This window comes from Oncorhynchus mykiss, chromosome 9 (genome assembly GCF_057628025.1).
Source record: "Oncorhynchus mykiss isolate SJ-2025 chromosome 9, ASM5762802v1, whole genome shotgun sequence".
NCBI classification, from domain to species: Eukaryota; Metazoa; Chordata; class Actinopteri; order Salmoniformes; family Salmonidae; genus Oncorhynchus; species Oncorhynchus mykiss.
Window position 1 is genome coordinate 14,592,732 of NC_143030.1, and position 23,875 is coordinate 14,616,606.

Here is a 23,875-nt window from a genome sequence, read left to right on the forward strand (position 1 = left end):
ACATAATCCAAAGGTGATGTCACCAAAATAGACCACTTTCCCACCCTTCCTGATTCAATCATTCATATTTGTGTATTCATAAGTACCATATTAGAAGATACAATAGCCCAGATAACCTGCGTCAATGCTATCATTGACATGACACAACCAAGTTACATTGCCTGACTGTCACTGACTCCTCCATTGTCAGAGCATAAAACCCAATAATCACATTAAAAAAAAAAACATTTTAATAAAAGGACAGCCTAGTGGTTAAGAGCGTTGGACCAGTAATCAAAAGGGCGCTGGTTCGAATCCCTGAGCCGACTAGGTGAAAAATCTGTCCCTTGAGCAAGGCACTTAATTGCTCCTGTAAGTTGCTCTGGATAAGATTGTCTGCTAAACGACTAAAGCGTTTATTAAAAACAACAATCTCGTTAATGTAACATTCTGATATATAGATTCATACAACAAAATAATACATGGATTTTGTAGTGCATGGATCAGGGGTGGCAGGTAGCCTAGCAGTTAGAGAGCTGGGCCAGTAACTGAAAGATTGCTGGTTTGAATCCCTGAGCCGACTAGGTGAAAAATCTGTCGATGTGACCTTGAGTAAGGCACTTAACCCTAGGTGTTCTGGATAAGAGTGTCTGCTAAATGAGGAAAATGTAAAAAATCCTTAACTAACCTGTCTGACTGACTATCATAACCTAGTCAAAAGAGCACCTGCTGTTCCCCTGACAGGGGCAGGAGTGTTAGTGCATTTATGGTTCAAGATAACGCTGAGTATCTTGTCCCAACTATTTTGGATCCAATCCAGTAAGTATTAGGCAACATTATGACACTGACACCCCTTACAACAATAGCTACGTGGACCCAGGTAGGTCCAAACACACACACACACACACACACACACACACACACACACACACACACACATTAATGGGTCCAAGGGTTAGACAGACACATACTGGACACGACACCCCAAGGCTAAACCCTGCCATTCAGACCTGGGGGAGCCAGAGGTGTGTGTAGAGGACAGGTGTGTTTAGAGTACAGGTGTGTGTAGCGTTCAGTACACCATTCTGACAGAGAGATACATCCACCAGTGAGTGGATCAGGACTAAGCATCGTAGAGAGAGAGAGATACCTGGACCTAGACGATCATCATCATGACCATGACCAGCATTAGCCGCTCCTGGATCTCTGGGCTAATCATCTGCCTGTTTATCACTGCTGGTGAGAATGCTTACTCTGCTGATCGGCACTTTACAATAGGAAACCAATTATTGCAGTTTAGAAGTGTTTATAACGGTTTCAACATATATCATCTGTTCGATATAACAATTTATCACAGGTTATTCAATATTAACGTTTATAATGTGTTAAATATTACACTCTTTAACCGGTTTGATAATACAATTTAAGAAAGTCTAATGCTGTTTCTAAAATACAGTTTATAACCTGTTCAATATGACAGTTTATACAAGTCTATAATCCGATCAATAATAACAACAGGAAACCCTTTCAAAATGTTGAAAACTGAAAATTGAAAACTGATAACAATCCTTCTGGATCTCTTTGCCAGCTATCTGCCTGTGGATTCACTCTGCTGATCAATAACACAGGGGTTTATGGGATTTTATAACCTGTTCAATATTAGTTTCTGAAAGTCTATAACAGAGGTACTAAACTACCCGTCACACAACCTTACGAGGTAGCAAAGGTCCGGATGGATATGGTCATTATCAGCGTAGTCACAAACCCCAAACGTGCAACCCATGTGACCCCAAACTGTTCAAATCAAATGTCATTTATCACATGCGCCGAATACAACGGGTGTAGACTTTACCGTGAAATGCTTATGAACCCTTCAACTATGCAGAGGACAAAATGATTAACATAAAGACAAATAGTAACTGACACAAGGGGAGTGAAAGACCCCTCTTATTGTCAGAAAGAAGGTTTTTGCAGATCATTTCCTGCAATTCAACACATTTTGCCATTGGGCAGAGAGAACATTTCACAGTTTTAAAGCTAATTTCCTGCGATTCTACACATTTTGCCATGTCTTATGATACATGAGTGAGTCAACAAAATCAATGTGGGCCCCCTGGGGGTTGAGGCCCCAATGGGCATCGTAATAACTACAAGACCTAGACAGCTGGTATCTAGCATGGGCTAGTTGATCAGCTGGAAATTATAAATAGATATCTAAGATCTGTCAGTGAATGACATAACAAGAGGAGAACTGTACTACCACATTCTCTCAATTGAAACATGTGAATTCTACTATTACAACTCTCAACTGCAATAAATTGAAAGACTGACAGTTCTTAAATAAATAAAAATATGTACAGTACCAGTCAAAAGTTTGGACACACCTACTTATTCAAGGGTTTTCCTTTATTTTCTTCACTATCTTCTAAGTTATAGAATAATATTGAAGACATCGAAATATGAAATAACACATATGGAATCAAATAGTAAACCACAAACTGTTAAACAAATCAAAATCTATTTTAGATTCTTCAAAGTACCCAAATCAAATCAAATTTTATTTGTCACATACACATGGTTAGCAGATGTTAATGCGAGTGTAGCGAAATGCTTGTGCTTCTAGTTCCGACAATGCAGTAATAACCAACGAGTAATCTAACCTAACAATTCCACAACAACTACCTTATACACACAAGTGTAAAGGGATAAAGAATATGTACATATATGAATGAGTGATGGTCCAGAACAGCATAGGCAAGATGCAGTAGATGGTATAGAGTACAGTATATATGTATGAGATGAGTAATGTAGGGTAAGTAAACATAAAAGTGGTATTGTTTAAAGTGGCTAGTGATACATGTATTACATAAAGATGGCAAGATGCAGTAGATGGTACTGAGTACAGTGTATACATATGAGATGAGTTATGTAGGGTATGTAAACATTATATTAAGTGGCATTGTTTAAAGTTGCTAGTGATACATTTTTGACATCAATTTTCCATTATTAAAGGGGCTGGAGTTGAGTCAGTATGTTGGCAGCAGCCACTCAATGTTAGTGGTGGCTGTTTAATTAACTGTCACGATCGTCGTATGGAGTAGACCAAAGCACAGCGTGGTTAGAATACATTCTTCTTTATTGCATGAAGAACACGAAGAACACTTAAACAAAACAAGAAAACGATAAGACGATCGTGACTGCTAATGAAACAATGTGCTAACTTGCAACATAACATAGACAATAACCCACGAAATACCCAAAGAGGCTGGCTGCCTAAATATGGTTCCCGATCAGAGACAACGATAAACACCTGCCTCTAATTGAGAACCAATCTAGGCAACCATAGACCTACATAAACACCTAGATGGAAACAACCCCATAAATCTACAAAACCCCTAGACAGTACAAACACCCTAGATGAGACAAAAACACACATACCACCCTCGTCACACCCTGACCAAACCAAAATATAAAAAGAAAACAAAGAATACTCAGGTAAGGGCGTGACATTAACAGTCTGATGGCCTTGAGATAAAAGCTGTTTTTCAGTCTCTCGGTCCCTGCTTTGATGCACCTGTACTGACCTCACCTTCTGGATGATAGTGGGGTGAACAGGCAGTGGCTCGCTCGGGTGATGGTTGTCCTTGATGATCTTTATGGCCTTCCTGTGACAGCGGGTGGTGTAGGTGTCCTGGAGGGCAGGTAGTTTGCCCCCGGTGATGCGTTGTGCAGACCTCACTACCCTTGGGATGCTGCGCCTTCTTCACCACGCTGTCTGTGTTGGTGGACCAATTCAGTTTGTCCGTGATGTGTACGCCGAGGAACTTTCTACCCTCTCCACTACTGTCCCGTCGATGTGGATAGGGGAGGTGCTCCCTATGCTGTTTCCTAAAGTCCACGATCATCTCCTTTGTTTTGTTGACGTTGAGTGTGAGGTTATTTTCCTGACACCACACTCGGAGGGACCTCACCTCCTCCCTGTAGGCCATCTCGTCATTGATGGTAATCAAGCCTACCACTGTAGTGTCGTCCGCAAACTTGATGATTAAGTTGGAGGCGTGCATGGCCACGCAGTCGTGAGTGAACAGGGAGTACAGGAGAGAGCTCAGAACGCACCCTTGTGGGGACCCAGTGTTGAGGATCAGGGATGTGAAGATGTTGTTACCTACCCTCACTACCTGGGGGCGGCCCGTCAGGAAGTCCAGTACCCAGTTGCACAGGGCGGGGTCGAGACCCAGGGTCTCGTGCTTGATGACGAGTTTGGAGGGTACTATGGTGTTAAATGCTGAGCTGTAGTCGATGAACAGCATTCTCACATAGGTCTTCCTCTTGTCCAGATGGGTTAGGGCAGTGTGCAGTTTGGTTGCGATTGCGTCGTCTGTGGACTTATTGGGGCGGTAAGCAAATTGGAGTGGGTCTAGGGTTGTCAGGTAGGCTGGAGGTGATATGGTCCTTGACTAGTCTCTCAAAGCACTTCATGATGACGGAAGTGAGTGCTACGGGGCCGTTAGTCATTAGTAGTCATTTAGCTCAGTTACCTTAGCTTTCTTGGGAACAGGAAACATGGTGGCCCTCTTGCGCATGCTCTGAGGACGCGGCTGGGGATGCCGTCTGGGCCTGTAGCCTTGTGAGGGTTAACCCGTTTAAATGTTTTACTCACGTCAGCTGCAGTGAAGGAGAGTCTGCAGGTTTTGGTAGCGGGCAGTGTCAGTGGCACTGTATTGTCCTCAAAGCGAGCAAAGAAGTAATTTAGTCTGTCTGGGAGCAAGACATTGACTGTAGACCCTGCCACATACCTCTTGTGTCTGAGCCGTTGAATTGCGACTCTACTTTGCCTCTGTACTGACACTTAGCTTGTTTGATTGCCTTGCGGAGGGAATAGCTACACAGTTTGTATTCGGTCATGATGACAGCTTGCACACTCTTGGCATTCTCTCAACCAAACTCATGAGGAAGTCACCTGGAATGCATTTCAATTAACAGGTGTGCCTTGTTAAAAGTTAATTTGTAGAATTTCTTTCCTTCTTAACGCATTAGAGCCAATCAAGTAAAACTGAGAAAGTTTGTGTCCATGCTTAGAGAGAGAGAGAACGTGATTAAGATATTATTACTTAAAAAGTATATGTAACTTGATGACACTAAATAAATACATAATATAACACTACGTAGCAATAGCCTTCATTGTAAATAAAGCTAACTGTGACTTCTGTTGTTACTGCAGTTTCTGCTAGCAGTACCCCAATGGCATCTACAGAAACCTCTGAAACTACAGAACAACTTTCAACTACAGAAATCCCTGCAACTGCTACAGAAAATCCAAGTACTACTGATGCTGGACTTACAGCCAAAACAGGTACCACTGATGCTGGACTTACAGCCGAAACAGGTACGACTGATGCTGGAAGTACAGCCGAAACGGGTCCCACTGATGCTGGAAGTACAGCCGAAACGGGTACCACTGATTCCGGACCTACAGCCGAAACAGGTACCACTGATGCCGGACACATCACCGAAACAGGTAGCTCTGACGCCGGACCAATCACCGAAACAGGCACCACTGAAGCCGGACCCATCACCGAAACAGGCACCACTGAAGCCGGACCCATCACCGAAACAGGTACCACTGAAGCCGGACCCATCACCGAAACAGGTACCACTGAAGCCGGACCCATCACCGAAACAGGTACCACTGAAGCCGGACCCATCACCGAAACAGGTACCACTGAAGCCGGATCCATCACCGAAACAGGCACCACTGACGCCGGACCCATCACAGAAACAGGCACCACTGAAGCCGGACCCATCACCGAAACAGTTACCACTGAAGCCGGACCCATCACCGAAACAGGCGCCACTGACGCCGGACCCATCACCGAAACAGGCACCACTGAAGCCGGACCCATCACCGAAACAGGTACCACTGACGCCGGACCCATCACCGAAACAGGCACCACTGAAGCCGGACCCATCACCGAAACAGGCACCACTGAAGCTGAACCCATCACCGAAACTGGTACCACTGACGCCGGACCTATCACCGAAACAGTTACCACTGAAGCAGGCACCACTGACGCCGGACCCATCACCGAAACAGGCACCACTGAGGCCGGACCCATCACCAAAACAGTTACCACTGAAGCCGGACCCATCACCGAAACAGGCACCACTGAAGCCGGACCCATCACCGAAACAGGTGCCACTGACGCCGGACCCATCACCGAAACAGGTGCCACTGACGCCGGACCCATCACCGAAACAGGCACCACTGAAGCCGGACCAATCACCGAAACAGGTGCCACTGACGCCGGACCCATCACCGAAACAGGCACCACTGAAGCCGGACCCATCACCGAAACAGGCGCCACTGACGCCGGACCCATCACCGAAACAGGCACCACTGAAGCCGGACCAATCACCGAAACAGGCACCACTGAAGCCGGACCCATCACCGAAACAGGTACCACTGAAGCCGGACCCATCACCGAAACAGGCACCACTGACGCCGGACCCATCACCGAAACAGGCACCACTGAAGCCGGACCCATCACGGAAACAGGCACCACTGACACCGGACCCATCACCGAAACAGGCACCACTGAAGCTGAACCCATCACCGAAACAGGCACCACTGACACCGGACCCATCACCAAAACAGGCACCACTGACGCCGGACCCATCACCGAAACAGGCACCACTGAAGCCGGACCCATCACCGAAACAGGCGCCACTGATGCCGGACCCATCACCGAAACAGGCACCACTGAAGCCGGACCCATCACCGAAACAGGTGCCACTGACGCCGGACCCATCACCGAAACAGGCACCACTGAAGCCGGACCCATCACCGAAACAGGCACCACTGAAGCTGAACCCATCACCGAAACTGGTACCACTGACGCCGGACCTATCACCGAAACAGTTACCACTGAAGCCGGACCCATCACCGAAACAGGCGCCACTGACGGCGGACCCATCACCGAAACAGGCGCCACTGAAGCCGGACCCATCACCGAAACAGGCGCCACTGAAGCCGGACCCATCACCAAAACAGGCGCCACTGAAGCCGGACCCATCACCGAAACAGGCGCCACTGAAGCCGGACCCATCACCGAAACAGGTACCACTGAAGCCGGACCCATCACCGAAACAGGCACCACTGAAGCCGGACCCATCACCGAAACAGGTACCACTGAAGCCGGACCCATCACCGAAACAGGCACCACTGACGCCGGACCCATCACCGAAACAGGCACCACTGACGCCGGACCCATCACCGAAACAGGCACCACTGAAGCCGGACCCATCACCGAAACAGGCACCACTGACACCGGACCTATCACCGAAACAGGCACCACTGAAGCTGAACCCATCACCGAAACAGGCACCACTGACACCGGACCCATCACCAAAACAGGCACCACTGACGCCGGACCCATCACCGAAACAGGCACCACTGAAGCCGGTCCCATCACCGAAACAGGCACCACTGAAGCCGGACCCATCACCGAAACAGGCACCACTGAAGCTGGACCCATCACCGAAACAGGTACCACTGACGCCGGACCCATCACCGAAACAGGCACCACTGACGCCGGACCCATCACCGAAACAGGCACCACTGACGTCGGACCCATCACCGAATCAGGTACCACTGAAGCCGGACCCATCACCGAATCAGGTATTACGGATGCAAGAACTACAGCCAAACCAGATACTACTGATGCTGGAACTACAGCCAAACCAGATACTACTGATGCTGGAACTACAGCCAAACCAGGAATTACCGATGCTGGAACTACAGCCAAACCAGATACTACTGATGCTGGAACTACAGCCAAACCAGGAATTACAGATGCTGGAACTACAGCCAAACCAGATACTACTGATGCTGGAACTACCGCCAAACCAGGAATTACCGATGCTGGAACTACCGCCAAACCAGGAATTACCGATGCTGGAACTACAGCCAAACCAGGAACTACTGATGCTGGAACTACAGCCAAACCAGGAACTACTGATGCTGGACCTACAGCCAAACCAGGAACTACTGATGCTGGAACTACAGCCAAACCAGGAACTACTGATGCTGGAACTACAGCCGAACCATCTTTGCCAAGTACAACTTCTTCTACTATTGCCACCACCGCTACGCCACCAATTCAGTGTGAGAACGGAGGTACACCTGAAGGACAGTCTTGCAACTGTCCTCCTGACTTCCACGGGGAGACCTGCAGAGATTTTAAAACTGACATAGTGCCAGGTATGTGAGACATTTTGTAAAACAAATACAATTTGTGAAACCGAAACAGCCCTGAGATCCTACTTTCCCTTAATAATCACAGCAAATGAAATAGATAAGTGATGAATACAAGACTTAGATTCTTTTCACTTTGATAACTTAGAAAGCATAATATATTAGAAATAGTACTTCTCCTATTTTATTTGTCAATAGGTTATGATACATTCACAAATGTTGCCACTTGGTCTTCTTGTAGGTACGCTCAATAGGACAGCGGTGGTTAAGGATATGGTTACTAATTCCCCGTACATAGAAAAATATAACAACAAAACTTCAACTGAATACACAGACAAGGTCAAGGATTTCACAACAGAGGTGAGACAAAACAGTAATGTCAAGTTAAGTGTTAAATACATTTAAGTCAAATAAAACATTTGTAAAGTAATGTGGATAAATAAATAAAAAATAACAACTGCTGTTCAAGACAGCAGGTGATTTTCTATTTAATTGCCACAGAGGCCTTGGGGTTAATTCATTTTATCTCAAGTCTTCGTGAATATGCAGTGACCACTGTTTACATTTCAGATGGAGGAATACTACAGGAGTAAAGGGATACGGAATTTCACAGTGGAAAACGTAACTCTGAGGTACTAGACTAGCATACCAAAAACACCATGGTACACATTTACAAAACGACAATTTCACCCTGTATCCTGTCCTACCCCTTATCTTATATAAAGGTGATCTATTGACAGTACAAAAACCTGTCCACGTTGTCATGAGGTTATATGAAAATGTAAACAAAGATTATGCAGAGATTATTCTCATTGGTCTTCATTATTTTTGTTCTCTCAGTAATGGGTCAGTTATGACCACACGCTTGGGACGAGGTATAGAGGAGAAAAGGGTAAATGCAAAATACAAAGAGAACCTCTTACATTCTTATTCATACTTTATAATCATTTTTCACAGAGAAGCTGAAAGTTGCAGATGGTGTAGTGATGATATTTTGCTCTGTGATGCTTTCAGATGGAAAACTCCTTGTACAACCCCAAGGCAGAATCATATCGGTAATTTAAATAAGTGATTCATTAACTATGATACATAAACCTTTCGATTTTGGTTTTGGTGATGGTTGGTTAACACCAAGGTTGGGGTTAATTCCATTTCATTTTCAGTCTATTCAGATATATGTACACTGAAATTCTTCAATGCTTTTCAATGAGTAAAATGTGGAATTGTGTTTACTTTCTGACTTGACTGTAACTGAAACGGAATTGACCCCAACCCTGGTTACCACAGAATTCAAATAGGTTAGTGGTAGTTGGGTTTGCCAAGACCACACCCTAAGTTTACAAAAACAAATGTTAGGCCTCACTGTGGGAAGAAATTAAGTGCAAAATAACCTCAAAGACGTTTACTCAACCTCCTTTCTTAAGTTTGAACGTCGAACACAATATCATTCTGACGGTTCTGAATGAACCAGGAGCTGAGCAACAGTACAAGAACTTCGTAGACGACGTTAATTCAGCTTTGCAAAATCTGTCATTGTGTTCAGGTAACAGCAATACATAAAGTCACATCTAAAAACACACCTTCAAAATACACACAACAATTCAAATCAAACTATCATTGTTAAGACATGGACAAAAATATTTGGTAATATCATTATCATATTTTTTTCAGCTCTTCGCTCAGGATGTCCTACGTTTACTGTTGTGTCAGTGAAGAAACTACAAGAAACGCCACTTGATGAGAAAGGTGAGAACATTCAGACGGAAGACTAGAGGAAGCAGGAATAAGGAGGAAGGGAACGATGGTGCAGCAGATAGGGAAAATATTCCCTCATTAACAAAATAAGAGTTTAGACCAGATCAAGAAGGAAATGAAATATGTAAAAAACATTTTCTCTCTCTCTCTCTCTCTCTCTCTCTTTCTCTCTCTCTCAGCTGTATGTCAGAAAACAATCAACCTTGATTTTGCTAAATACTTTGAGCCTTACAGTAAAGACGGGAAGTTGCTCTGTTTGACGGCATGTGACCCCAGACATAATAACACTAAAAACTGCAACAGCGGTATCTGTGAAGTAACCAGAGCCGGACTGTCATGCAAGTAAGTTCTAAACGTTATATTCAGTATACTAAATAATTATATACAGTACACTACCAGTTTTAGTACATCTACTCATTCAAGGGTTTTTCTTCATTTGTACTATTTTCTACATTGTAGAATAATAGTGAAGACATCAAAACTATGAAACAACACATATGGAATAATGTAGTGACTAAAAAAGTATTAAATCAAAATATATTTTTTATTTGAGATTCTTCAAATGCCCCCCCCCCCCCCCCCCCCTTGGCATGTGTAGGTGTTCTAAAACTTTGGACCGGGAGTGTATGTATGTTAAATATAATGTAATATTAAAGGAGAGGAGCCAAATACATTTAAACTCAGTTTTTATTTCAGCTTTGATTTATGGGTCAGAAGTTTACATACACTCAATTACTATTTGGTAGCATTGCCTTTAAATTGTTTAAATTGGGTCGAACGTGTCGGGTAGCCTTCCACAAGCTTCCCACAATAAGTTGGGTGAATTTTGTCCCATTCCTCCTGGCAAAGCTGGTGTAACAGAGTACAGTTTGTAGGCCTCCTTGCTCGCACACACTTTTTCAGTTCTGCCAACAAATCTTCTATAGGATTGAGGTCAGGGCTTTGTGATGGTCACTCCAATACCTTGACTTTGTCGTCCTTAAGCCATTTTGCCACAACTTTGGAAGTCCATTTGGAAGACCCATTTGCAACCAAGCTTTAACTTCCTGACTGATGTCTTGAGATGTTGCTTCAATATGTCCATATAATTTTCCTGCCTCATGATGCCATCTATTTTGTGAAGTGCACCAGTCCCTCCTGCAGCAAAGCACCCCATACCATGATGCTGCCACCCCTGTGCTTCACGGTTGGGATAGTGTTCTTCGGCTTGCAAACCTCCCCCTTTTTCCTCCAAACATAACAATGGTCATTATGGCCAAACAGTTCTAATTTTGTTTCATCAGACCAGAGGACATTTCTCAAAAAAGTACGATCTTTGTCCCCATGTGCGTTGCAAACCGTAGTCTGGCTTTTCTTTTGGCGGTTTTGGAGCAGTGGCTTTTTCCTTGCTAAACGGCCTTTCAGGTTATGTCGAAATATGACTCGTTTTACTGTGGATATAGATACTTTTGTACCTGTTTCCTCTAGCATCTTCACAAGGTAATTTGCTGTTGTTCTGGGATTGATTTGCACTTTTCACACCAAAGTACGTTCATCTCTAGGAGACAGAATGCGTCTCCTTCCTGAGCGGTATGACGGCTACGTGGTCCCATGGTGTTTATACTTGCGTACTATTGTTTATACAGATGAACGTGGTACCTTCAGGCATTTGGAAATAGCTCCCAAGGATAAACCAGACTTGTGGAGGTCTACCATTTTTTTTCTGAGGTCTTGGCTGATTTCTTTTGATTTTCCCATGAAGTCAAGCAAAGAGGCACAGAGTTTGAAGGTAGGCCTTGAAATATATCCACAGGTAAAACTCCAATTGACTCAAATTATGTCAATTAGCCTATCAGAAGCTTCTAATGCCGTGACATCATTTTCTGGAATGTTCCAAGCTGTTTAAAGGCACAGTCAACTTAGTGTATGTAAACTTCTTACCCACTGGAATAATCTGGGAAATAATCTGTGTCTAAACAATTCTTTGAAAAATGACTTGTGTCATGCACTAAATAGATGTCCTAACCGACTTTCCAAAACTATAGTTTAACAAGAAATTTGTGGAGTGGTTGAAAAACGAGTTTAATGACTCTAACCTAAGTGTATGTAAACTTCCGACTTCAACTGTACATATTCTCTCCTATAATATTATTTATATGTAATACTGTATATATTCTTTACTGTTGGGGAGAGTTCCATTCTTCGCTACAGTTTGATTGGGTCACCACTTCCTCACAGTAGAATAATGCTATACGTTCTGACTATTTCAGCTGTAAAAACACAAACTCAATCTGGTACCTGGCTGACTGTAACCACCCGATCCACAAGGCTGGGTTATATGCCGGAACCAGTATAACTGCCGGGGTTGTCCTGGTGATATTTGGTGTCCTGACAGTGTTCCTGGTGGTGAACAAGAAAAAGGAAAAGAGGTAAGTGGGGATGAGTTGAAGGAGGAGTAGAATGATAGAGACTAGAGAAAGATTGATTATTTTATTTTCAATTAGGAAATTTTGCTGTGTAGTAAAAACACTCTATATTTTGCATCTCCTGTCCTCTACTCTCCGTCTCCTCTACCCTGCCCTCCGTCTCCTCTACCCTGCCCTCCGTCTCCTCTACCCTGCCCTCCGTCTCCTCTACCCTGCCCTCCGTCTCCTCTACCCTGCCCTCCGTCTCCTCTACCCTGCCCTCCGTCTCCTCTACCCTCCTCTCCTCTAACAGGAATAAAGACACTAAGCAGGAGATGGTAAACCAGTGGCTTGAGGATGACTTTGAATGGCCCACACCCAACACCAGGTCCACCACAACACCTCACCCAGGTACCTCATCTTAGTTTTTCTGTTATTTTTTTACATATATTTTGTGTGTGTGTGGGGGTGGTTCCTGAAGAAAATGTGTGTGCTTGCTCCTGCTGTCTCAAAGTATTTCTATGGTATTTAGTTGAAGTAGTAGAGGTACTTGTTACTTCAGTATTGGTGGCTGTGGTGACTGTACTAATGGTAGTATTGACAACTGACAATAAATTAATCTCATAATAAGATCTTTATATTATATGTAAGGATATCTACATTTTATTTTTACATTTGGTCTGTATTTCTTTTTCTAGGGACGTACGATAACCCAGCATACACCAACGGGATGTCAAATATCTACCAACACTCAAGCGGTCCTCTTCCAACCTACAACCCCAACCCACAGTCGAGCGAAAGATACCCTCCACCATACTACCCCTCAGAGCCCCACAACCAAATGCACAACTTCCCGAGCAACCAGCCTGTGAGTACACTATAGTACTGTTGTATACCGGCAACCAGCCTGTGAGTACACTATAGTACTATTGTATACCGGCAACCAGCCTGTGAGTACACTATAGTACTGTTGTATACCGGCAACCAGCCTGTGAGTACACTATAGTACTATTGTATACCGGCAACCAGCCTGTGAGTACACCATAGTACTGTTGTATACCGGCAACCAGCCTGTGAGTACACTATAGTACTATTGTATACCGGCAACCAGCTTGTGAGTACAGTATAGTACTATTGTATACCGGCAACCAGCCTGTGAGTACACTTTAGTACTATTGTATACCGGCAACCAGCCTGTGAGTACACTATAGTACTATTGTATACCGGCAACCAGCCTGTGAGTACACTATAGTACTATTGTATACCAGCAACCAGCCTGTGAGTACAGTATAGTACTATTGTATACCGGCAACCAGCCTGTGAGTACACTATAGTACTATTGTATACCGGCAACCAGCCTGTGAGTACACTATAGTACTATTGTATACCAGCAACCAGCCTGTGAGTATAGGTTGTCATCAATAGAGCGTCACATTAAGGTGCAGAGCGTTCTATTTAACTGTTGGGGACAAGGAGACTCCCAGCTCTGCTAAAACCATTGACAACTGCCTGCCGTTTTCAAAGGGATTGTTAAATAAATGTTAACTATTTGGTCATAATGTCATCACCTCTTGAAGAGCACAGTCAGAACTACACATTTCTGATTATTCCACATTTAGCTCTGTCATCAGAGTCATACCGCAAGTAACGGCATGCTTTTCATGATCAGTAAACATCACTTGATCATGTCATTTCAGATACGCGAGGGTAGCCTCACGATATCTCTCAATATTGACGCACACGCACACACATAATCTCAATTTCTATCTCTTTTTACCGCAGGTAAGGATCAACAGACCGCAGATCAGAACATCTTATGACTTGTAGCATCCTCTTACTCACAAGAAAAAGTGCCTACAGATGCTAATTTGAGTCAGTACATTCCTAAAGAAAATATTGCACTTTTTACTCCATACATTTTCCCTGACAACCAAAAGTACTCATTACGTTTTGAATGCTTAGCAGAACAGGAAAATAGTCCAATTCAAGCACTTTTCAGGAGAACATGTGGCCATCCCTACTGCCTCTGGCCTGGCGGACTCAGTAAGCACAAATGTAAGCACAAATGCATCTTTTGTAAATAATCTCTGAGTGTTGGAGCATGCCCTTGGCTATCCTAACATTTTGAAAAAAAATTAAATGGTCTGATTTGCTTAATATAAGGATTTTTAAGTGATTTACACTTTTACTTTTAGTAATAATATTTACTTTTGATATTTAAAGCCAAATACTTTTAGACTTTTTCTCAAGTAGTATTTTGATGACAATTGGGTACTTTTTCCACCACTGTGTGATAAATACACATGATTGCTTGCTTGTCTATGGCGGCCTGAATAAGCCACAGCTCTCTGTTGTTCATTAATCCTCGAGTCAATTTCGTGAATCGAATTAGCATAATACAAAATCCTCATACAAATCTGTTTTGTTTAAGCTTGAGATATCTGTTTCTATGCATGGGGCTGCGTCTCAATTCATTGCATCCACGGATATCGGCCTTCAGGATCTGCTGTGAAAGGTGGCAGAACTACAGTTGTGTTTGTCAGATCAGAAGACCTCCTGAAAATCAGTACAACTCAAAACAAACTTCCTTTAAAAAAAAGATTGGGGGGGGTCTCTGTTTTTCCATGTGTGAATCTATGATTCAATGCATTTCTTTGACCTAATAGCAGTAATGCCAAATTCAATGTTTCATCAAATCATTTGGGGACTCTAGAGGTTTAAAGCTGCTAAGTATTTTGTTCTGAAATGACAGGGTGATCAAATGAAGATCCTACATCTGTATGAACAAATTGAATGTGTAAATGTGGTAAATACACACAGGATTGCTTGTTTATGGCGGCCGAATGAGCTGCTGGATACTCTGCTCTGAGACGGTGTCTCTGCCTATGTTGTCCAAGTATGTATAGCATATGTTCTTCCAGGAGGGCTTCGCCCATGAGAGGATACCCACAGTATGAGACCACTGGTGGCCAGCTCAGGATGCCTGAAACATATAGGATTAAAACAGCTATGGTATTTATACTCATAATAGAATATTTATTCATTTTGACAGTGGATCAAATATAATTTTATTGCACTTTAAGATTGATGATTTCAATGTGCATTTGATCGTTCTATGTCTAGCAATAGTTATGGATGGTTATAAGTAATATAGCTTTTATTTATTTATTTGTCTTTGTTTACTTGTTATTGTATATTAGCTCTGTATTACACTGTATGCGGTCTGCCAAACAATTTGTATAACTGTTAATACTGTTATGTAAATATGTCAATTGTAATCAGAAATTGATAACTATGATTTTTGTTATCAAGAAATAAAATAGTTTCTGAAAATGTTCCAATGTCAGTTGTAAAAATTCAAAGTTATTTTTGAAACCTGATACAGTACGGTACACAGTGGGGTCCAAAATGATTGACACCCTTGATAAAGATGAGCAATAATGACTGTATAAAATAAATAATTCAAGTACTGAACTACACTGCATGAACAAAAGTAATTGGACCCCTGCTCGTCAAACATCTCATTCCAAAATCATAGGCATTAATATAGAGTTTGTCCGCCCTTTGCTGCTATAACAGCTTCCACTCTTCTGGGAAGGTTTTCCACTAGATGTTGGAACATTGCTGCTATAACAGCTTCCACTCTTCTGGGAAGGTTTTCCACTAGATGTTGGAACATTGCTGCTATAACAGCTTCCACTCTTCTGGGAAGGCATTTCCACTAGATGTGGGAACACTGCGGGGACTTGCTTCCATTGTGCTAAAAGAGCATTAGTGAGGTCAGGCAGTCATGTTGGGCGATTAGGCCTGGCTCGCAGTAGGCATTCCAATTCATCCCCAAGGTGTTCGATGGGGGAGGTCAGAGCTCTGTGCAGGCCAGTCAAGTTTTTCCACACCGATCTCGACAAACCATTTCTGCATGGACCTCGCTTTGTGCACAAGGGCATTCATGCTGAAACAGCCTTCCCCAAACTGTTGCTACAAAGTTGGAAGCACAGAATCATCTAAAATGTCACTGTATGCTGAAACATTAAGATTGCCCTACACTGGAAGTAAGGGGCCTAGCCCGAACCATGAAAACAGCCTCAGACCATTATTCCTCCTCCACCAAACGTTACAGTTGGCACGATGCATTCGGGTAGGTAGCGTTCTCCTGGCATCCGCCAAACCAAGATTTGTCCGTCGGACTGCCAGATGGTGAAGCGTGATTTCTCATTCCCGATAACGTGTTTCCAATGGCCGCAAGCTTTACACCTCTCAGGTCGACGCTTGGCATTGCACATGATGATCTTAGGCTTGTGTGTGGATGTTCGGCCATGGAAACCCATTTCATGAAGCTACCGACAAACAGTTATTGTGCTTGCGTTGCTTCCAGAGGAAGTTTGGAACTCAGTAGTGAGTGTTGCAACCAAGGACACACGATTTTACGCGATACCACTTCACGTCTGAGCCGTTGTTGCTCCTAGACGTTTCCACTTCACAATAACAGCACTTACAGTTGATGGGGAAGTTCTAGCAAGGCAGAAGTAAGACAAACATACTTGTTGGAAAGGTGGCATCCTAGGGCGGTGCCACGTTGAAAGTCACTGAGCTCTTCAATAAGGACAATTTACTGCCAATGTTTGTCTATGGAGATTGCATGGCGGTGTGCTGGATTTTATACACAGCAACAGGTAAGGCTGAAATAGTCTAATCCACTATTTTGTTTAACAAGTAATACATTTATTCCTCAAAAGAGGTAGAGGTCAAAATGGTTGACACCCCTAAGGATTTGTATAAATAATGTAGCCAAAAGTTTAGTATTTGGTCCCATATTCCTAGCATGCAAAGACTAAATCAAGCTTGTGAGTCTACACAGTTGTTGGATGCATTTGCAGTTACTTTTAGTTGCGTTTCAGATTATTTTGTCCCCAATAGAATGAATGATATTTAATGTATTGTGTCATTTTGGAGTCCCTTTTATTCAAAATAAGAATATAGTATGTTTCTAACAGATAATCCTAAATGAATAATGATGAGAAAGAAAGTTACAGAGTGTCAAAGATCATACCCCCAAGACATGCTAACCTCCCCTGTTACTGGTAACGGTGAGAAGTTAGCATGTCTTTGGGGTATAATCTTTGACCCTCTGTGATATTCTAATTTTAAGATTAATTCATGATTATCCGTAATCATGGTAGCATCCACATGAACGTGTTTAGAAACGTATTATATTCTTATTTATAATGAAAGTGACTCCAAACTGACACAATACATCATTTACCATACATTTTTATTGGGCACAAAATGATCTGAAACACATCTAAATGAATTGCAATTGCAACCAACAAGTTTGTAGAGGCACAAGCTTGATGTCGTCATTGCGTGGTAGGAATATGGGACCAAATGCTAAACTTTTAGCTACTTTATTTACAAGATATTTTAAGGGTGTCAATCATTTTGACCCCTACCTTTTGATTTAAAAAATCCAAATTTTTCGAGCATACAATGTACCTCAGTATTTGAAATGTTTATTCTATCCAGTCATTATTGCACCTTTTTATAAAGGGTTTCAATCATTTTGGACCCCAGTTTATGTGTTACAACCTGAAATACAATTTCAAATATATTTTTAATAGAAAATCTGGATTATAGGTACAGTTGAAGTCGGAAGATTACATACACCTAGGTTGGAAACATTAAAACTTGTTTTTCAACCACTCCACAAATGTCTTGTTAACAAACTATAGTTTTGGCAAGACGGTTAGGACATCTAATTTGTACATGACACAAGTCATCTTTCCAACAACTGTTTTATTTTTATTTATTTTACCTTTATTTAACCAGGCAAGTTAGTTAAGAACAAATTATTATTTTCAATGACGGCCTAGGAACAGTGGGTTAACTGCCTGTTCAGGGGCAGAACGACAGACCTTACGGTTACTAGTACAACGCTCTAACCACTAGGCTACCCTGCCGCCCCAACTGTTAACAGACAGATTATTTCCCTTATAATTCACTGTATCCCACACAATTCCAAGGGGTCAGAAGTTTACATACACTAAGTTGACTGTGCCTTTAAACAGCTTGGAACATTCCAGAAAATGATGTCATGGCTTTCGAAGCTTCTGATATGCTAATTGACATCATTTGAGTCAGTTGGAGTTTTACCTGTGGATGTATTTCAAGGTCTACCTTTAAACTCAGTGTGTCTTTGCTTGACATCATGGGAAAATCAAACGAAATCAGCCAAGACCTCAGAAAAAAATGGTAGACCTCCACAAGTCTGGTTTATCCTTGGGAGCAATTTCCTAATGCCTGAAGGTACCACGCTCATCTGTACAAACAATAGTACGCAAGTATAAACACCATGGGACAACGTAGCCGTCATACCGCTCAGGAAGGAGAAGCATTCTGTCTCCTAGAGATTAATGTAAATTGGTGTGAAAAGTGCAAATCATTCCCAGAACAACAGCAACGGACCTTGTGAAGATGCTAGAGGAAACAGGTACAAAAGTATTCACATCCACAGTAAAACGAGTCCTATAGTGACATAACCTGAAAGGTCGCTCAGCAAGGAAGAAGCCACTGCTCCAAAACCACCATAAAAAAGCCAGACTACAGTTTGCAACGCACATGGGGACAAAGATCATACTTTTTTGAGAAATGTCCTCTGGTCTGATGAAACAAAAATAGAACTGTTTGGCCATAATGACCATCGTTATGTTTGGAGGAAAAAGGGGAAGGCTTGCATGCCGAAGAACACCACCCCAACCGTGAAGCACGGGGGTGGCAGCATCATGTTGTGGGGGTGCTCTCCTGCAGGAGGGACTGGTGCACTTCCCAAAATAGATGGCATCATGAGGAAGGAAAATAATGTCAATATATTGAAACAACATCTCAAGACATCAATCAGGAAGTTAAAGCTTGGTTGCAAATGGCTCTTCCAAATGGACCCCCAAGCATACTTCCAAAGTTGTGGAAAAATGGCTTAAAGACAACAAAGTCAAGGTATTTAGAGTGGCCATCACAAAGCCCTGACCTCAATCATATAGAAAATTTGTGGGCAGAACTGAAAAAGCATGTATGAGCAAGGAGGCCTACAAACCTGACTCAGTTACACCAGCTCTGTCAGGAGGAATGGGCCAAAATTCACCCAACTTATTGTGGGAAGCTTGTGGAAGGCTACCCGAAATGTTTGACCCAAGTTAAACAATTTAAAGGGAATGCTACTAAATACAAATTGAGTGTATGTAAACTTCTGACTCACTGGGAATGTAATGAAAGAAATTAAAGTTGAAGTAAATCATTCTCTCTACAATTATTCTGACATTTCACATTTTAAAATAAAGTGGTGATCCTAACTGACCTAAGATAGGGAATGTTTACTAGGTTTAAAAGTCAGGAATTGTGAAAAACTGAGTTTAAATGTATTTGGCTAACGTGTATGTAACTTCCGACTGTAGCAGTCATACTTTTTCACAAGCAGGTAAAATGCACACTTCTGTAAGAAGACTAGTGAGTTGGATCCAAAGTCCAATTACTTCTATTGTTTTTCTAGCATTTAAAGAGTCATTCTGGAATTGGTATATCTGCTGTGTAACAAAAAAAAGTGTCAGGGAAAGGGCAAATGAAAGTGGACTCAGTTCCCATGCAATCTCATCCACCAGCTGGCTCTCTCTATCAATTGAGCCCGGGGAAGAGATTAGTGACGCCAGCCACATGTCACACTTCATGGATGGGCAAACATCGATAGATTGTAAGTTTAAGGATACAATTTATAGATGTAGTAATGAGTTTTCACGAAGCAATCACCTCAAATAACCTGTACTATGTAGAAACTGGAAACCTCAGATCCAAAACAAGAAACATTCAACTCTTCGCTCATTTGTTCATTAGTTCAATCATGCATTATTTAATTTGTTCGTCCATTCATCCATTCATTCCATTGTATACAAACAAGGTAAAGCATCAAAACATGGTTAAAACTATCATGTGGTTGTCATGGACTGTCAGTCCTTGCATCTAGTGTTGTGTATGAATTTGAGAAGGGTTACATTACACAGAAATTGTTATTCCAATGTGAGAGTAAAATTTTCCCATGTGAAAAGGTGTGTTAACATGTGAAGTCTACATTGAATACATCTCAACATATGGTTTCACATGTGAACAACTGACCTCACGTGTGTCTCTATGGTTTTCACATTTCAGCTCAATGTGAAATTGCGATTTTTTTTTCAAGTGAAAATTGTGGTTTTCACATGTGAAACTGAACATTTAACATGTTTTGTTTGTAAGGGAAGTGATGAAAGAGTATGGGGTTTTTAAATTAAGGTAAGTGGTACAATGTTTGTGCAGTAGCTACACTTCCTGGGGGTTTATTATGGATCCCCATTAGTTCCTGCCAAGACAGTAGCTACACTTCCTTGGGTTTATTATGGATCTCGATTGGTTACTTCCATAGCAGCAGCAAATCTTCCTGGGATTTATTATGGATCCCCATTAGTTCCTGCCAAGGCAGCAGCTACTCTTCTTGGGGTCCAGCAAAATGAAGGCCGTTATGTACAATAAAAAATATGACATTACATTTCACAACATATTTCACAACACATTAATTGTGTGCCCTCAAGCCTCTACTATACTACCACATACAGTATCTACAAAAAGTGTACATGTGTATATAGTGTGTATGTTATCATGTGTGTGTGTACAGTATGTGTGTCTTTGAAATCAGATTTCACTGCTTGCATGAGTTACTTGATGTGGAGCAGACTTCCATGTACTGTAGTCATGGCTCTATGTAGAAGTGTGCCTCCTGTAGTCTGTTCTGGACTTGAGGATTGTGAAGAGACCTCTGGTGGCATGTCTTGTGGGGTATGCATGGGTGTCTGAGCTGTGTGCTAGTAGTTTAAACAGCTTGGTGCATTCAACATTCAACCTCTCACAAATACAAGTAGCGATGACGTCAATTTCTCGAGTCAGGTAGATTTACATATTAATGTTAGTTCTCCTTGTACATTTAAGGGCCACCCATGGCTGCCCTGTTCTGGGCCTATTGTAATTTCCGAAGTCCCTATTTGTGGCACCTGGCCACATGACAGTAAGTCCAGGTGTGACAAAATTAAGGCCTATAGGACCCGCCATCTTGATAGCGTTGTTAAGAAGGCAGAGCGGGAGTTTATTATGGACAGACTTCTCCCCATCTTATCAACTGTTGTCTCAACATGTTTTGACCATGACAGTTCACAATCCAGGGTTACACCAAGCAGTTTAGTCTCCTCAACTTGCTCAATATCTACATTATTCATTACAATATTTAGTTTGGGTTTGAGTGAATGATTTGTCCGAAATACAAATGCTTATATATATATATATATATATATATATATATATATAGGAGCAACGTATTTCTTGCCACCCATTCTGAAACTAACTGCAGCTTTTGTTCAGTGTTGCAGTGATTTCACTTGCTGTGGTAGCTGACATGTATAGTGTTGAGTCATCAGCATACATGGACACACAGGCTTTACTCAGAGCCAGTGCCAGGTCATTAGTAAAGATTTTTAAAAAGTAAGGGGCCTAGACAGCTGCCCTGGTGAATGCCTGACTCTACCTTGATTATGTTGGAGAGGCTTCCATTAAAGAACACCCTCTTTGTTCTGTTAGACAGGTAACTCTTGATTCCCAATATAGCAGGGGATGTAAAGCCATAACACATACTTTTTTTCCAGCTGCAGATTATTATTGATAATCTCAAATGCTGCACTGAAGTCAAACAAAGCAGCTCCCATAATCTGTTTTATTGACAATTTCTCTCAGCCAATCAATCATTTGTGTAAGTGCAGTACATGTAAGCATTATTGCATTATTGTCATCCTCTTCGGGATGTGCTGACCTGTTAACGTCCAACCTCTAAATATAAATGGAAAAACCAAAGCCTGTAACAGGTCAGTTATGGATGGATGTGTAGGTTCAGAATTTGTTGTTGGCATGTCATGCCTAAATTTGCTAATCATGCCAATATATATATATATATATATATATATATATATATATATATATATATATATATATATATATATATATATATATATATATATATATATATATATATATATATATATATATTTTAATTAGTTGGCAATTTCAGTTGGTTTTGTGATAAATACGCCATCTGATTCAATTAATGATTGAGCCGAGTTTGCCTTTTTGGCAAAAATTTAATTTAATAAGGTGTTCCAAAGCTTTTGACTATCATTCTTTATAAAAATGTATCTTTGTTTCACAGTATAGTTTATTCTATTTATTCAGTTTAGTCAGATGATTGCTCAATTTGCAGTACATTTGCCAATCGGCAGTGCAGCCATTGTTTTTGCCTCATCGCTCTCAATCATACAATTAGTCATCAAACCACGGGGATTTAACAGGTTTTAAAGTAATTTTCTTGTTGGGTGCATGCTTATAAGTAACTGGAATAAGCAATTTCATAATCGTGTCAAGTGCAGCATCTGGTTGCTCCTCATTACACACCCCAGACCAGCAAATATTCTTTACATCTTTAACATAGGAATAACTACACAACTTATTATATGACCTCTTATACACTATACTAGGCCTAGCCTTTGGAACGTTTCTTTTCCCAGATATGGCTACTATATTATGATGACTACATCTGATGAATTTGGACACTGCTTTAGACCAGATGTCTGCAACGATAGTAAAGATGTGATCAATACATCCTGGTAGCTTGACTACCATGGTAGCTTGACTGAACCAGGTTTACAGTTACAGGGTTACAGTTTGAAGCTTTTTCTTGAATGGCAGCTTGATGAAAGCCAGGCAATATTTATATCACCCAGAAAATACACCTCTCTGTTGATATCACAAACACTATATATACAAAAGTATGTTGGCACCCCTTCAAATGAGTGGATTTGGCTATTTCAGCCACACCGGTTGCTTACAGGTGTATAAAATCAAGCACACAGCCATGCAATCTCCATAGACAAACATTGGCAGTAGAATGGCCTTACTGAAGAGCTTAGGGACTGTAAACGTGGCACCGTCATAGGATGCCTCTTTCCCAACAAGTCAGTTCAACACATTTCTGCCCTGCTAGAGCTGCCCTGGTCAGTTTAGAGGCGAAATAAACATACCTATTTAGGCGAGGTGCTGGCTAACGGAGTAGAGCACTTGAAAAATTAAAGGAGGGCCGCACACTCTAGAAGCACAGATGCAATAATTGAATAACCTAATAACCAACGTTATAATGACAAACACTGCGGGGTGACTAGTTTATATAGTGTCAAAGGACACACACACAGGTGTCTGTAATCATGGCTGGGTGTGGCCTGGTATCATTGGTTAATTCTCAGATATAAAATTAACATACCAAAAACATGAATGCATAGCATATGATAATAGATACAATTTGGCTACGTAGGCCTACAAATATTAACAATGAATAGAAAAATCACAAGAATGGCTTCAGATCAAAGTCTACATTGAGACCGAAGGGAGCAAG

General features: G+C 41.9%; 1 protein-coding gene across 1 annotated transcript; it reads left to right on the plus strand.

Moving 5' to 3' along the window:
• Nucleotides 1–862: 862 nt before the first annotated feature.
• On the plus strand, nucleotides 863–15,713 carry LOC110531454 (uncharacterized). The gene is made up of 13 exons (XM_036987331.2): nucleotides 863–1,218; nucleotides 5,201–8,239; nucleotides 8,475–8,593; nucleotides 8,804–8,865; nucleotides 9,074–9,125; nucleotides 9,248–9,288; nucleotides 9,658–9,776; nucleotides 9,905–9,979; nucleotides 10,168–10,330; nucleotides 12,238–12,396; nucleotides 12,686–12,783; nucleotides 13,071–13,240; nucleotides 14,155–15,713. The coding sequence occupies exons 1-13, from the start codon at nucleotides 1,152–1,154 to the stop codon at nucleotides 14,197–14,199; spliced, it is 4,209 nt and encodes a 1,402-aa protein (XP_036843226.2). The 5' UTR covers nucleotides 863–1,151; the 3' UTR covers nucleotides 14,200–15,713.
• The last annotated feature ends 8,162 nt before the right edge of the window (nucleotides 15,714–23,875 follow it).